The 14,875-nt window shown below is 37.6% G+C and overlaps 1 protein-coding gene across 2 annotated transcripts; it reads right to left on the bottom strand.

Moving 5' to 3' along the window:
• Positions 1-4,302: 4,302 nt before the first annotated feature.
• LOC139959057 (CCR4-NOT transcription complex subunit 9) lies at positions 4,303-14,580 on the bottom strand. Of its 2 annotated transcripts, none has more exons than XM_071956602.1 (9): positions 14,403-14,580; positions 13,590-13,729; positions 12,643-12,763; positions 12,219-12,306; positions 10,942-11,048; positions 10,538-10,633; positions 9,756-9,854; positions 8,640-8,731; positions 4,303-5,299 (listed from the first exon to the last, which is right to left on the bottom strand). In XM_071956602.1, exons 1-9 carry the CDS (start codon positions 14,424-14,426, stop codon positions 5,131-5,133), a joined length of 936 nt encoding a protein of 311 aa, XP_071812703.1. In that variant the 5' UTR covers positions 14,427-14,580; the 3' UTR covers positions 4,303-5,130. The 2 variants fall into 2 exon arrangements, with proteins under 2 accessions (XP_071812703.1, XP_071812702.1); XM_071956601.1 differs by having other exon boundaries at positions 14,397-14,579.
• Positions 14,581-14,875: the final 295 nt, after the last annotated feature.

The following is a 14,875-nucleotide window of genomic DNA, read 5'->3' as shown; positions in this document are numbered from 1 at the left end:
TTTGCTCCATAGAACAAGAATAGGCCTACAGTGACTCGAGTCAATGATTCCATTCGAGATGATGCCTCTGTGTAACGCCTTAAGGCATTCTTCTTGAAAAGAATTCTTTTCGCAACAATTGTACACACAGTGGCGTCGCCTCACATTTCAATATGGGGGGGGGGGGGGCACGGGGGGCACAACACATAATAAGGGGGCGCAACTGTTTATTTGTGAATACCGTCGGGGGGGGGGGTGTCCGTATGTAGCCAGGTTAATTAAACAGAATGTCATGGCAATTGAATATGATATATATAAGAATAAATTGACGATACCGGTACACATACACAAGATACCAAAGTAAACGCACAAAAACTTCACTGTTTTAACGTATTTTGCCGGTGGTGTATATAGGCCCTCCAAAACGAGTAGTACAATATCATACTTTACCCACTGTGGGAGGTACTATAAGTGTTATAAACTGTTAATCTAAAGGGGCTAATTAACATAAACAAATGCTCTGTTTTGGACGAAAGAAGTCTTTTGTATACCACTTCAAACAAACTGACTAGAACTTCCACTGAATCGGATGTTACAGCGGCAGTGTTTTATACTTATCTCATTTACAGTTTCCTCGTCCCGGAAGTTTAGTGTGGCTATCCCATTTAACCGGCATCAAACCGTAGATAAAGTACGCTTCTTTCTTTTTTTTTCTTTGTTTAGAAGGCAATGTTTATCATTGCTCAATTATTTTAACCAAAAAGTGCAATGAGCATACTTAATCCGTTGAACTTGGCTAGGATTTTAATTGGTCCTATGTAAAACAAACTCATTACCGAGGGCGTCCGTCATCTGTTTTTCAAAGTTCAATTAGCCTACCATAACCCGGCCTGGCCTCTTCTGTACTAGACTCTTTGGCGATGCTTGACAATTAAGGGCAAATAACTTTATATTATATCAAACCTGGAAGGCCGTGTACGTTGTTTTCTGCTAAACTATTTACATACTATTTTGTGTTGGATTTGATATGACCTCACGTTATCAAACTGGTCTCGGGGCGTCGAGAGTTACGGTTGGACCACGTCAATAACAATGTCATCGAATCCCCTTTTTTGAAATCTTCAAATTTCCTTAACTAAAGAATATTAGGATTGATGAAATGAGCAAATAATTACCCTTTATCCAATACCATTCCCGGAACCCTAATTGATGCCGGGTCCTGGGGTGAAGCCCGGTGTAGGTCGGCGGCCACCCCCTTACCTTCTCCAAACAATTGTCTGCCCTTCGCTCTCCCCCCCCCCCCCCAAAAAAAGGGAGTATTCTTTTCTATAGGTTCGAGCAGTACTCTGCCTTCCCCGGAAAAAGTTCCCCCCTCCCTCTAAGAAACGTATTATGCCACCTAAAAGGAAAAGAAGGCTAGATATACGCCAATGTGTGAGAAACATTACCGAAAAAGTTAGTCACTTTTGGAAACGGTTCAGTGTAAGTTCAACACCCTGTGCATAAAGTCAATAACAAGTACTATACAGACACGAAAAGAATAAACGTTGGTAGACAGGATAACTTGACACTTATTAAAAGTCAAAGTAGTCAGAGAAGCCATTACTTATGCTTTAGTACTACAACGTGCCCAACTAATGACTAAACCATGCTGTTTTCTTTTCCATTATACAATTGCTCCAATGACTCATAAACACATTAAAACTTTGTGAATGATTGAGGCTGGTAGTCGGTGTTATGGTTACAAGCGTCATACTTAAGTTCTACATTTTAAGGCCTCCTTTTTCTGCACTGTAGTGTTAAGGTTAAAGGTCATTTAATTCAACCCCCCCCCCCCATCCCTTATATATATATATATATATATATATATATATATATATATATATATATATATATATATAATTATAAATATATATATATATATATATTTATGTATATATATATATATATATATTCATATATATACAAATGCTACCAAGTCAAATAATGGTCTCTGATTGCCAAGTTTTAACGAGCATTCTACTGCTTCCTTTAAAGAAGTTTACCACCTTGCGACAGTTTTCTTTTGCACATTTTCAACACTTTGTACTGTTCGAAAATAATTTGGTGTAGGCGGAAACTACTTTTGAACACTTTTCGCAAGAAACATTCTAAAACTTACGGGTAGCAATGAAGGTTGCTCCTTTTTTTCCTAGTTTTTGGAGGGAAAAAACAATGTCTCCAAATATGCTAGAGGTGGTAACCTACGATCAAACTTGTAGGACAATTTTGTTTACTTCATGTTGAGGCAATCAAGGAGGGCCCTGGCAGCGAGTTTTTGTTTTTTGAAAGCACTTTAAGTTATGCACTGCACTGCTATTTCGGTAGCAATGGCCCCTCTTCCAAGAATGCATGCATCCGCCACAGATTGTCTTGTATGTCTCCCGAACCCGAATTTGAAAGACAAGTTTATATTTAAAAGCTCACTGTGTTGACAAGTAGACTAAACATTTCGAAGTAACTTCGATCGATTTATAACAATCAAAATGAGGGTGCATGACTTCAATAAACAATTAAGTCTGTATTTCTCACAAATTCCACAACCACTTAAGGAATCCCTGTGGGTACAGAATCACAGAAGGTTCACATCGATTCTTCCTCCCGGTTCATCTCGTCTAGCCAGTTTCTTTCTAAACGCCCACAGCAACCCGTCTAACGTCAAACGATAACCATGTCCGGGGGTCCAACAATTCCATAACCAAGCATAGAGGTTGGGATTGAGTTGGAACGAAAGTTTACCTCTTGTAACTCAATCGCATTCTAAGATGAGGTACCATCATAGTAGGGGTCTGAGAATTGCCAACTTTTAGTCTTAACAAAGTTGTAAATAGTATGAAGGATTTTTTTTTCTTGTGCGAGAGACATAAAGGTTGGAAGAGATTAAAAACGACATGGGAACTTTCATATGTTTACGCTACACATCTGTGCAATTTAAACTTTTTCTCGGGTAGTAAAAGGTGTAACACAAGGGAAGGCAGAAACATGACAAGAACTCATAACATACTTCTCGTTTTCAAACGTAACTTGTATATTTACAGTGAAAATTTCTTCTTCGAAGACCTAAAAGAAAATATTACAACTCCTTGTACTTTGGACACGAGATTTTCAAAAATCAAAAGTGGTTTTGGTGAAAAACTTAAAAAATTCGGGAAAAGATAATCAAACACAATGCAATCCATAAAAAAATGTTATACTGCATGCGCTAAAACAATCTTCCTCCCCTCCTCTCCTCCCCCTTCTAATCCCCTCCCCTCTGCTCCCCCTCCCCTCTGCTCCCCTTCCCCTCTGCTCCCCCTCCCCTCTGCTCCCCTCCCTTCTGCTCCCCCTCCCCTCTGCTCCCCTCCCCTCTGCTCCCCCTCCACTCTGCTCCCCTTCCCCTCTGCTCCCCCTACCCCTGAACCCACCCAACATCGTTCCCATACCAACTACAGGTCTGCCTCCAGTGTCTGGAAAATGTTTCATAACAAGGGATCTCTTGTGAAAAATTAAATCTGTTTTCTCCGCTTTCTTTCTTATGTAGTTCAGTTCGCATAACTGGTATAGTGCATGATAACACTTCACAAGTTAATTCTCCACTTCAAACACAAAACAGTGTAATGTTACTTCCGTACTGACCTAACTACACCGGGGTCTTGGAAGTATGTACAACCCCAAATGGCTGCGACTTCTTCCTGTTGCTTTCAAGGTCTTTAATATCAAATCGACAGGTGTATGTATAAAACATCCTAACTAGAAAAACTATACCAATGATCATATATATTGGACTAATTCTTTAATGGTACTAAAATAACTTCCTGTTATAGTAAATTCTTACTGGTAACATTTTCAAAACACTTCAAAATCAGACTTGTACAAAATGTAGGATATAACATATTTCCTGTTTGAATTTCCTGAAGCAGAAAGCGAAAAAAAAATCCGGAACAGATTATGAATTTGGTAGCACGACACATCCATGACCTTTGACCTCCTCTTATTGTTATTCACTACATAATCAGCATATTGGAAATTGGTTTAAGCTCATTTTGGGGATGGCATGGTTACAACATTTTTAAGCTACCGTTATCTGAATATTGATTTACATATCCTTATGAATTTCATGTTTTGCCACAATTTTTATGCTACAGGAAGCCTCCATGTACGTTTCAAACTTTTAACAGTAACCAGAATTCCAGATATTTGAAATAAGTAAAAGTGCTTGAGTTACTAATCAGTCGAACACCCTGCGATGATAATTTTCTGAGGTTGAAGTTTATATGATCATAAGTGAACATTGAGACTTTCAGAGTGTTGGCAACGACCTAATTAGTAAATTAAATAGTTAAAGAAACAACTCTACCAAGAGAGTGGGAGGAAGAATTGTCAAAAGAGATAACCATGCAAAAACTTCCTCGACTGAAGAAGCAAGAAAAGTCCATGTATATAGAAAAGCATCCTCAGGAGGAGAAAAAACTTCTCAGGATAGTTCATGAGATGTCAGCTCCCATTTCTTACAGACTCTTACATTTTTTTGGGAGATAAAACTCAGCACAACTTGGAAGACTGGACCATACTGAATGGTGACCGGATTTGAGGTAACCTCCAATTTTGAGAACTAAATTTCTGTTTTTCAAAAAAAAAAAAATACAAAAACCTTCCATAATGTCTCACAGAGAGGGAAAGTGGTTCGACCAGACCAGTCTGGAACCTCGGAAACGAGCGTCTTTTCCATCCTCTTTTCCATCCTCTGAAGTTGTCCCAAAATTATATACCAGTACAATATCTCCTTAGTACAACAGATGAGAAGCTCTCACAGGGACATGGTGCGAATTAACCTTGACGATGTTGATTTTTCGATTAGTGTATCTTTCGGCTTCCCACGGTTAAACTTAAAACCACAAACTGAGAGAGTCTCGCATTTATGCTGCCAGCGTGCAAGAAAGCCTGGTCTTGACAAGCGAGGTGTCAACTACATCGGAGGTCTTCCAGTAAGATGAGAAGTTTTAAAATTTCCACACACACTGCTTGGTGTCATACACCCCTGGAGAGCAGGGATGATGGGACTTCTTAAAGAAATCTCAAAATACCCTCATGTAGTTTATTGCAAATCTCCTCTAAGCAAGCAAAATTTGCCTCTCATTGAGGGGGATGTGGAATTCCTGGCTGGTCTTGAATCGGTGCCTCGCTGAGGTTCTTAATGAGCTGTGCTAACCATCTCTTAGTGGAATTGTCATCTTTCAGGACGTTAGCAAAAGTCGTATCTTTCAACTGATCCGGTAAACATTGCCTTAAGGCACCACGAGCTCTGAAAAAAATAAACAAAAAATCATTCAGAAATTATCCAAAGTAACAAGTCACGTAGGACTACAATTGACAAACCCTTGACAACACATTTTAGTTCCTTTTGTTTTTATACTGGCAAAATAAAATATTTTTTCCTCAAAACAGGATTTTCAAAAATTTCAGTTGACTGATATGAATACAAAGTGATGATACAAAACCTGTATTCTGCAAATTACAATCAAATAGTCTGAGTTAAGATTACATCTTTCTTTATCAGACAACGATCTTAGGTGACGTACAAATTTACCCCTCTGTCATTTTATCTCTTCGGTTACCTGACAGTTTAAAGGCATTGAAGACTCGCCCCAAACCGCGTGCGGTCATCTGAAAAGTTAACTTTCTGTTGCTTGCAAGTGACATTTTGTTCGTGTCGCTACAAAATGCAGACAGTAATGAAATGTGATACCTTGTATCTTTAGCTGGACCTGAGATGTCCATCGCTGTATCGTTTGTATACTGTGCTGTGGGTATTGACCGCAGCTGTATGTACTGACTGTACACTAGTGTCTAATTACCGATGGTAGCTGTGTGTGTGTATTTTCTGGGATCGATGGTCGTGTCTAACACTTCTGTTACACCTCATTCGAAACTAGGTCAGATTACCAGCATTAAACGTTTCTTTATGTGCGAGTCTTCAAACCCTTTAAGGTAGAGTACATACAGATCAAACTCTGCAACTTACCGTTGGTTATCTAACAATGTTTAGTTACGACTTATCACAACACCAAATAAAACGTGACACTTGCTTTTCTCCCAATAAGGAGTAAACATCCAGCCAAACATTGTCAACTTAACTTTGGGGTTATCAGACAATTTGCTTTAATATCAATCCAAAACAATTTTTTCCAGCCAAATCTTTGGTTGACATTTCACAATCTGTGTCAAAAGTGACACAAGCCTAGAATATCACACAATTGTAGCCACTTACTAAATGAAAAACACCGACAAAGCTTTATAAACATCTACTTGGTAAAATGAAGTTCTCACTGGTATTTTCCTGAGTTACAAGACACATCTGTTGCTGTACAAAATTTTCAGGGCAGCCTATTACATTTGCTGATGATAAGCAATAAAATGGGGCTAATGTTAGGTATGGAAATCATGCAGATTCTTTGACTGACAAATGTGGACCGACACCTCATGTGATTATTTTGTTAATGTCTTCTGGCATTGGTGCCTATTCTGTGTACTGGCAAACGGTGAATTCCACCCGTATTTGATTTAAGCCAGTAAATAGTCCAAGTTTCAAGGCCTGGTGATGGTGGTCGGACTGGTTATCCGTTTTGCTGAGCTAAGTTAAAAATCTACACCAGCACACATTTCCAACTTACATCGCCTCATCTGATCATTTGAGGTAACATATATCCAAACATTTTTTTCCAGGCTTCCTTTGGCTAAATTTTCACAGTTTGAGAAAAAAAAAAAAAAAATTCATCAAAAATCTGATCTCACCATCTGAAGTAATGCTTACCCAAACACTTCCACCCTAACTTTATGTAATACCTGACAGTTAGTTTACAATTAAACTTGATCTATTCCACAAACTAACCTTGAATTAGAAGTAGGGTTGGGCGATATTTGCTTTTTAACGTCACGATAAATATTTCAAAAATTATCGCGATATTTCGATAATTTTTCCTTGTTGTTTTAAGTGTGTTCATGAACACACTTAAAACAACTGCCGGTTTCCCACCAGTGTTTTCGTGCAGCGAACACACCGAGCACGCGTTGCGTGCGAGCATAATGGCGTGGGGTCCAGGGGCCCGCCTTAGGGCCCCGGTGGGGTCAAGGGGTGGAACCCCTTGTGGGGGTCCAGGGGCGAAGGCCCCCGGACAAAATTTAGTATTTTTGCGTGTCTGGCGATAAAAAATTCGCAGTTGAGGATTCAAAATACTGACAACTTTTTTAATTTAAATTGTCACGAAACTGATGAAAATTTTAAAATGACAAGTTAGAGTAGCTATCTTATGTGATAAAATGAAAAGAGATTTAATCTGTCTTACAATCTTTAAAAAGTTAAACCTACAAAACTGTCGATATTATGAAACAATCTACGTTCGGCAAAGCCCCGTTTCTAGACTGCCTAAAAATGAACAGCGTGCACTATACGTACATCAGTTTACAACTGCAGTGTTTAACCCTACTTAAATATCACGGTAGGCTGGCTACATGTGCTGCGAATTTTCCCAGGTACCTTGCCAAACAACCCCCCTGTCTAACACCTGTTTGTTAACATTTTTGGCACGTTTCCAAAAAACTTTTCATGGAGTAAACTATTTTGGCTCCACTCTAGAATTAATTAGGTCAGTCAGTAAAGGATCGGTAAAGTTATGCGAAATAATATCTTAGACGTTCAAGAAAAGAATATATCTCCGTAACATTAAGGTGAGTAAAACACACCTCAAGCCAACCGACTCCTCCGCATGAACAAAACAATCTATTCCCCATGATACACGAGGCACAGTCTGGCATACAGACATAGCACGATATCAAGGCCCCAATAGCTACAGTATGGCCATCTTTATGAAAGTAAACTTTGTAATCCCATGTTTCAGGCCACTTGGCATGATTAACTAAATGCTAAATATTGTTTCCATGTCCTTGTAGAAAACGTCAACTTCGCAAAATACAATTAGTTGTGTTTTTGTTGTTACGTGAGATCCGTAACCGACGAAGTGGTTAGGCTATTTACTATACACTTAACTATGGTAGGATATTAATTTTTCCTTTTTTTTTGGAAATTCTAGAAAATACTTTCTTCTCCCCCCCCCCGCTTAACACCAGATGTGGTCTTATGGTTTATTCATAAATGGGTGTACCAGAGCCTTGTTTACATGACATTAGTTGCATTTAGCACGATATGCCAGTTTTGCGTGAATTTTTCGAAAGTATTTTGCTCGACCTCGCGTAAAATTTGAAAGGTGTACCAACTTACTTTTCGTACACAATTGGTAATTTCTCTACTGATTTTCAGAGTTTTGTTCTCTATACAGTCAATGTTGTAAAGGACGGGTTTTTTACGAAGTTCAAAAAGTCAGTAAATGAAGTTGATAAACCTATTTCTTTTCAACTTTCTTAACCATGGAATGCTAGAATAACATTTACACATAAAACGGAGAAAGGATAATCGCATTTTTTTCCACATTTATTTCAAATTTCTTTCACAAGAAATTATCGTCATTTGTTCAATCCTCAAAAAATATCGTCTTGAAATAAAATTATCGCGATAATAATAATTTTCGATATATCGCCCAACCCTAGTTAGAAGACACTTTTACCTATGATAACTTGTCCAAGCTTACCTTTGGTTATCTGACAATCTGAGGTAACACCTTACAACATGCTTCAGAAGCCTAGCAGATGGTTCTTTGGCCAATGCTAAAACCATTTTACCCTGCGAGTAAAATGGGGAAAAAAAAACTTAATATTGCAATACCAGTAAATGATGGAAATAAACAAAAAATGCTTTAATAAAGAATCCAATTTCCTTATTTGCATGTGATTGACACTAATATGAAAACCCTTTACACAAATTGGGATTTTAAAATGAAAATGATAAAAGGGCAAATTTTTCAGCATTTTTGCTGGTTGTTCCTTGGATATGTACAACTGTAGGAGAGATATTTGGTCAGGTGCATAAAAGTGCAATATGTACACTGTATGAGAGATGTGTAGGTTTGGTGAACAGAACAGCTACATGTACACTGTAGGAGAGATGTGGAGGTTTGGTGAACAGAGCACCAATATGTACACTGTAGGAGAGATGTGTAGGTTTGGTGAATAGAGCACCAATATGTACATGGTAGGAGAGATGTGTAGGTTTGGTGAATAGAATACCAATATGTACACTGTAGGAGAGATGTGTAGGTTTGGTGCATAAAACTGCAATATATAAACTATATGATGTAGGTTTGGTACATACTCCTGCAATATGTACACTGTATGAGATATGTGTGCTTGGTGAATAGAATACCAATACATACACTGTAGGAGAGATGTGTATAGGTTTGTTGAATACAACTCTAGCTTTGGGGTTGAAGCCAATTTCATAATTTTACTTGTTTGGGGACATTTATTTTACAAAGAAATCTAAATATGAAGTCAACAACAAGTCATCAGGTGACGACCTCCAAAACCTGAGTTTGTTAGTCTGACAGAAATTTGGTCGTCTCAGAGCCTGACTATTACAAATTTCCCCTGAACAACTTGCCAATTAACAAACATTTTGAGAGAATATCGATCGCAATCTTACATTAATATAACACATGGTGAGTTTGGGTAATTGCGGACTCGTCCCAACGAAGTCACGGCCGAAATTCTTTCCAAACAGAGAAATCATAAATCGGGTCAAAAATCAAGTTTTTCAAGAAAAAAATTTGAAAAGATAGAAAGTCAATGCAAAAATGCAAAAATCTTACCAGTATCATGGCAACGTGTGAGAATCTTTCATAAGTCTGGCAAATGTAGGACAACCCGGTCTCATCCAAAAGTATTTTTTGAAGAATAAATGTTGCCACCTTCAAAACAAAATATTTAAGAAAATAGTGACAAAAGGAACAAACTTTTTAAAAATAAAACAAGTATGAATAACCTTCAGCATAATAAGACTTGAGGAAATCTGTGACAGATTTGAGTACTAATTGCCTTTTCAAATAAGTAAATAGCCCCACCATTTACTTTCTTTTGGGGGTAATTATGACTTGAACAGTCATCAAGGTAATCCTTAGGTCCAAGGTAATCTTAGGAGTGTTAGCTCAGTGGTTAACGCCGGTGCCTTTCAATCATAAGGTCCCCGATTCTAGTTACTCCAAGATTAATGTATGTCGTGCAGTGATAGAGTTGATGACAATTGACAATTCATAATCATGGACATTAAATATGAATCTAAGAGACTGACTTCGGTCAGCTTGCGGCTTTGATAAGCCAATGATGGCTTCTTCGCAGGTTCCTGCTTGCAGGAGGATCTAAAATACATACATACATATATACCAAATATATATATATATCCCATTTACTTGGGCAACAACTTTGAATTTAATATATTTACATTTAATTTTAACGAGTTGATTTGATGAAATTTTACCCCCTCTTAGGCAGTTTCATTTGATGAAATATTACCACCCTTTACAATGCTGCTTACAATACAACATGATAGTATAATTAGAGGAGAACATGACAGGCTTAAAACCACATGACGTACAGTTTTTGATAATTCGCTGCCACTCTCCATTATCCGTAGGCACAGGGGGATAATCTCTGTGGTCAGCAAGAAATTGATGACTTCTTGTTCGTCGGTCTGCAAAATGGCAAAATGGAGAATGTTAAAAGATATTCTTTGTCATTTTCTGCAAGCAAGAATCTATCAGTTATATACATCAGAAACTGGAGATTTCCACAAAGCAATATACTTTATATCGGATACAAACTTCATCCGCCAATTCTTGAGAACCTCCTGTTTGGTTTAAAACAAAACCATCTTTTTCCAAGTGGACAAGCAAACATAAATAGTGTTCTTATTAACTTGAAGGAACCCTTCTTTCCCACTGCATAGGAACAACAGTTTCTACAGTTTCCTTGCTTGTACTAGCTTTCTAACAGACCTACCTTGACTAGGGCACCAATGACACCCAGACTAGTCAACCGCAGATACTCAAAAGGCCTTGTTTTGCTGACGGTATGTAAGAAAGGGTATAGGAACAGTGGTATATGTGCTGAAGATGGTAGGAAAGAGATGTTAAAAATGTTAAACAATAAAGGATGAGGGTATGATGAAATAACAAACCTATTTCTTTTTTTCTTTAACGTTTAGTAAAGAACTTTTCCAAAGCAAAGACACAACGCTACCTAACGTTGAAATCTCTGTCATCCCTCTGTCGCCGTGCAAAGTATCACTGATAAAAGTGCATTACAACACAGGGTATCTAAATGTTCTGAAACAACACTTGAAGGGCTACTGTGCATACAGGACATGCAACATTTGCATTGCATGCGATGCATTCTGTATACACTGTGACAGAGACCTACACCAGGAAATGTTTGTAAGGCATTCTCACTAAGGTTATAACTGAAAAATCTCATTTGGTGTAATGAGTCCAATATAGCAGGGAAGGTCCAAAATAATGTCTTTCTATTTACATGTATTTAAAATGGTTGACTATATAATACCACAAAGGCAAACAATTTGAATGATTTTGGTGTCAAAATATTCAACTGTCATGATGATTTTATTTTTCAATTTCATACCAGTTTTAACAAAACATATTTGGAGAGAAATGTCCTCTGGAGAAGAATAACACAAAATATGAGCATAAATTTTCAAACTTGGGAGTATTTCACACATTTGCTCACCCATACAGTAATGGCCACAATCAGTTCAAGAATCTTTGTTGATATCATACGAATAACTACTCCTTAAGAGTTCTTTAAAGAAAATGACAACTTTTCCATTCGGTGGGTCCTTGTTTGGGTAATCAATCACTTCAATTAATATGAATTTCTTCACAAGCAGTTGGCTTTCTTCATCTTTAACCTGAAATAATTTTGATCTTCGAAAGACTCGGTATGAAGATTTTAATGTTGTCTTCTAGACCTGGAGTTGCTTGCCATTATACCACAATTTTTTGGGGTTTTGGCTCATTTGGTAGAAGCAATGTTAAAGCATATAAAGTCAGGAACCTCATATTGTGACTTAACCTTGAAAATAGTATAATAAAAATTTAAAACAAAAATCGGTCAATGATTATGAACAAGCACTCTACATACAAATACGCCCTTTCAGAATGAGATGATAAACATTAAAACGTCTACTAATGCCACAAGTGACCATTCATTCTGAATCAGTCTCCCCCTGCAGTCGATTATTAAATTATGTGTTACTTTACCTTGTAGGAATGCCGAGCGTGTTTCTGGGTGAGAAGCCACACACTGGAGTAATGCCAAGGCATTGCAAACTCGGTTTGATTGATGTGCCTGAAAAGTCATAAGAACAACAACCATTTTACTACCAATGTAACCTACTGACCAAAACAGCCTATCTATGAAAATGCTGAATAATGGTAAATAAGTCACAGAGGAAGTACTTAATTACAATAATTAATCAACATGTTCCTTATAAGACCTAAAGTTCTGGAAAACTTGTTGAAATCACAACAGATTTTCAAGTCATAAAATGTCACCTAACTCCTACACAGTTTTTAAAGGTTGAATTTTAAATATGCTTTGTGTAAATTAATACGGTAAACAAAAAGCATTGAAAATTATTGCAAATTAAGTACTGTTACTGTAACTCGCTGTTTTTTTACTCACAGTTAATGCTGGTGGGTTAATGTATGGATAAATATTGACTATTTCTTGAAGAAGGGCAGCCACTGTCCCAAAAGAATGCCACAACATGGGTGCCAAGTCTGGGACGACTTCTCTCTTTTTACTGAAAACACATATAAAAAATTAAGATTAATAATGGAACGAATAGAAGAACGAAAAAGAAGCGAGATATGTTACTATGATGTCAATCTCTTGACACTTAGTCGTGGAAATACACTGCGGTATTTTAAGGTCGAACCCAACGGTACCACAGAAATATCATGAACCCAAATATTGACCTCATATGTCAATAACAGGATACTTGTGATCTCACCAGGCAGGCCATATGATGATCCAAGATTACAAATAAGACATTGAAAAAGCTAAAGCAAAAATTCTATAACTTACCTTGCACTTTACTGAGCCCAAAAAAAAATTCACAAATCTCCCCCTTCTCCTCTCCTAAAACACCAGGCCAAGTACATATCAATCTTAATTAAATTTTGTTTCATATTCTAATGGCACCATGATATCACAGATTTTGCAAATATGACAGCTCCCCAGACGTATCATTCAAACAAGGATATCTCCCAAAATAAACAAGATTTTTCTTAGCTGTTTGGGGGATTTTGTCGTCACAAAGACCTCCATCATGATAAGCCAACAATGATGGTTGTTGGGTTTGCGTCCCCTTTTAACAAGACTTGAAGTTTATTCGTTCCTCCAAATTAACATTTACTATATAGTAAAGCATGAACTGCTTATTCTACAAATTACTCATTATTGATACAAAAAAACTTTGTACGGCACTGCACCATACTACTGAAATTTGGACGGTACCCACTATCAGTTCTGTGGTGAAACTGCAAAGTGAAACAACAGTGAATGCAAAATAAATATTGAAACAAGATATATGTACATATATTGGTGTGTTGTTGGTTAGGCCTCACCTTAGTTCCAGAAGAGCATTTTCTCTGGTGTCTGGACTGGCAAGCTCAATGATCCACTGATATATTTTCTCTCTTTCTACCTGAGGGATGGCTGGAGGAGCTGGTGTTGTGGCTGGCATATTAGTGATAGTTGTTACTCTCTGTCAAAATCATTAAATATGGTATGTTTATATCGTTAGCGATTTTGTACAAATACTTAACATTAACTTGCCTAGGCCTAGGCTACATTGTTGAAATATTACTTAAGGCCCACTATTACTATTAGAAGCATTTCTTAAAACTGGTCAGTCTTCTTAATAATAAGATGACAATTATTAAAATAACAATGATCACCAAGCCTAATCCTGAAATATCGGGTAATCATATATTGCCCTGTAACTGTTACCTCAACTAGTCCAGCTGATAAAGTTAGGCCCTGCTTTAGATGAACATTATTTAGTTATATGTAGGCTAGGCCAATCAAATATTATTAATGTCTCATGAGGCTCCATTGTTAGTTTTCAGCCTAACTTAAGTTAAGCTAGTCTAGTCATTGAATTTGTAGCATTATCTTATTTGTGTAGGCCTAGGCGAGATCAAGATTAGTTACTAATTATTAGTCCCTTGTCTAATCAGTGAGTGTTACTGTAGTGTTATTTAGCTTAAAGATAGCCTAACGTTAACACTAGGATAGTAGGCTGTTGTAGTTTCAGCCCGTTTTCGTTCCCAAAGGCAACGTTGAGAGATAGGTAGGCCTACTGTGCTATAGTCTAACCTACGCTGAAAATTAGGCTTGGTTGAGAAGTTTTGTTGGTTTCATTTCTTTACCTGTACCTGGGACATTCCCAAAGAATTCATACTACGGCGAACAAAAACGTGTGACTTCAAGCCTTGATAGCTTGGAAACTGTTGTACTGTTCTGAATATGTTGAAAATTGTCCGAAAGGAGGACAGTGGTTTGAAACAAACAACAAGCCACAATATTTTTCAGCTGCCTGAATTTCTGTCTGCTGCCCTCTATTTTCAGAACGTTCAACCTTTCCAACGGTTAACCGGTTACATTGGTTATACCACAGTTGGGGTAGTATAATAACTGTGGTTATACCATGGTGGTAAAACAGAATAGTATATTCGTCACACCATGGCGGTAAAAAATTTTACCTCCATGGTCAAACTGAGGAATTATAGTTTTCAGGCGGTTGTAGGTGTGATATTGAAGTATTTGAAGCCGACGATCATGTATAAGGGTTTGGGGGTCTGGCCCAGACAGTGGCGTAGGAAGGTACTTTTGAGTGGGGGGGCTGAGG

Source organism: Apostichopus japonicus, chromosome 18 (assembly GCF_037975245.1).
Source record: "Apostichopus japonicus isolate 1M-3 chromosome 18, ASM3797524v1, whole genome shotgun sequence".
In the NCBI taxonomy this organism is placed as follows: domain Eukaryota; kingdom Metazoa; phylum Echinodermata; class Holothuroidea; order Aspidochirotida; family Stichopodidae; genus Apostichopus; species Apostichopus japonicus.
Note: the sequence above shows the minus strand (reverse complement) of the source record. Positions and strands in the feature narration are given on the sequence as shown.

Excerpts from the sequence above, each read along its gene's own strand:
- LOC139959057 (XM_071956601.1), bottom strand. The coding sequence starts at position 14,426 with ATGAATTCTTTGGGAATGTCCCAGGTACAG. Across the intron at positions 12,307-12,642 it reads TTAACCCACCAGCATTAACT|GCACATCAATCAAACCGAGT; the intron begins GTGAGTAAAAAA and ends ATGACTTTTCAG. Across the intron at positions 10,634-10,941 it reads TCATTGGTGCCCTAGTCAAG|ACCGACGAACAAGAAGTCAT; the intron begins GTAGGTCTGTTA and ends GCCATTTTGCAG.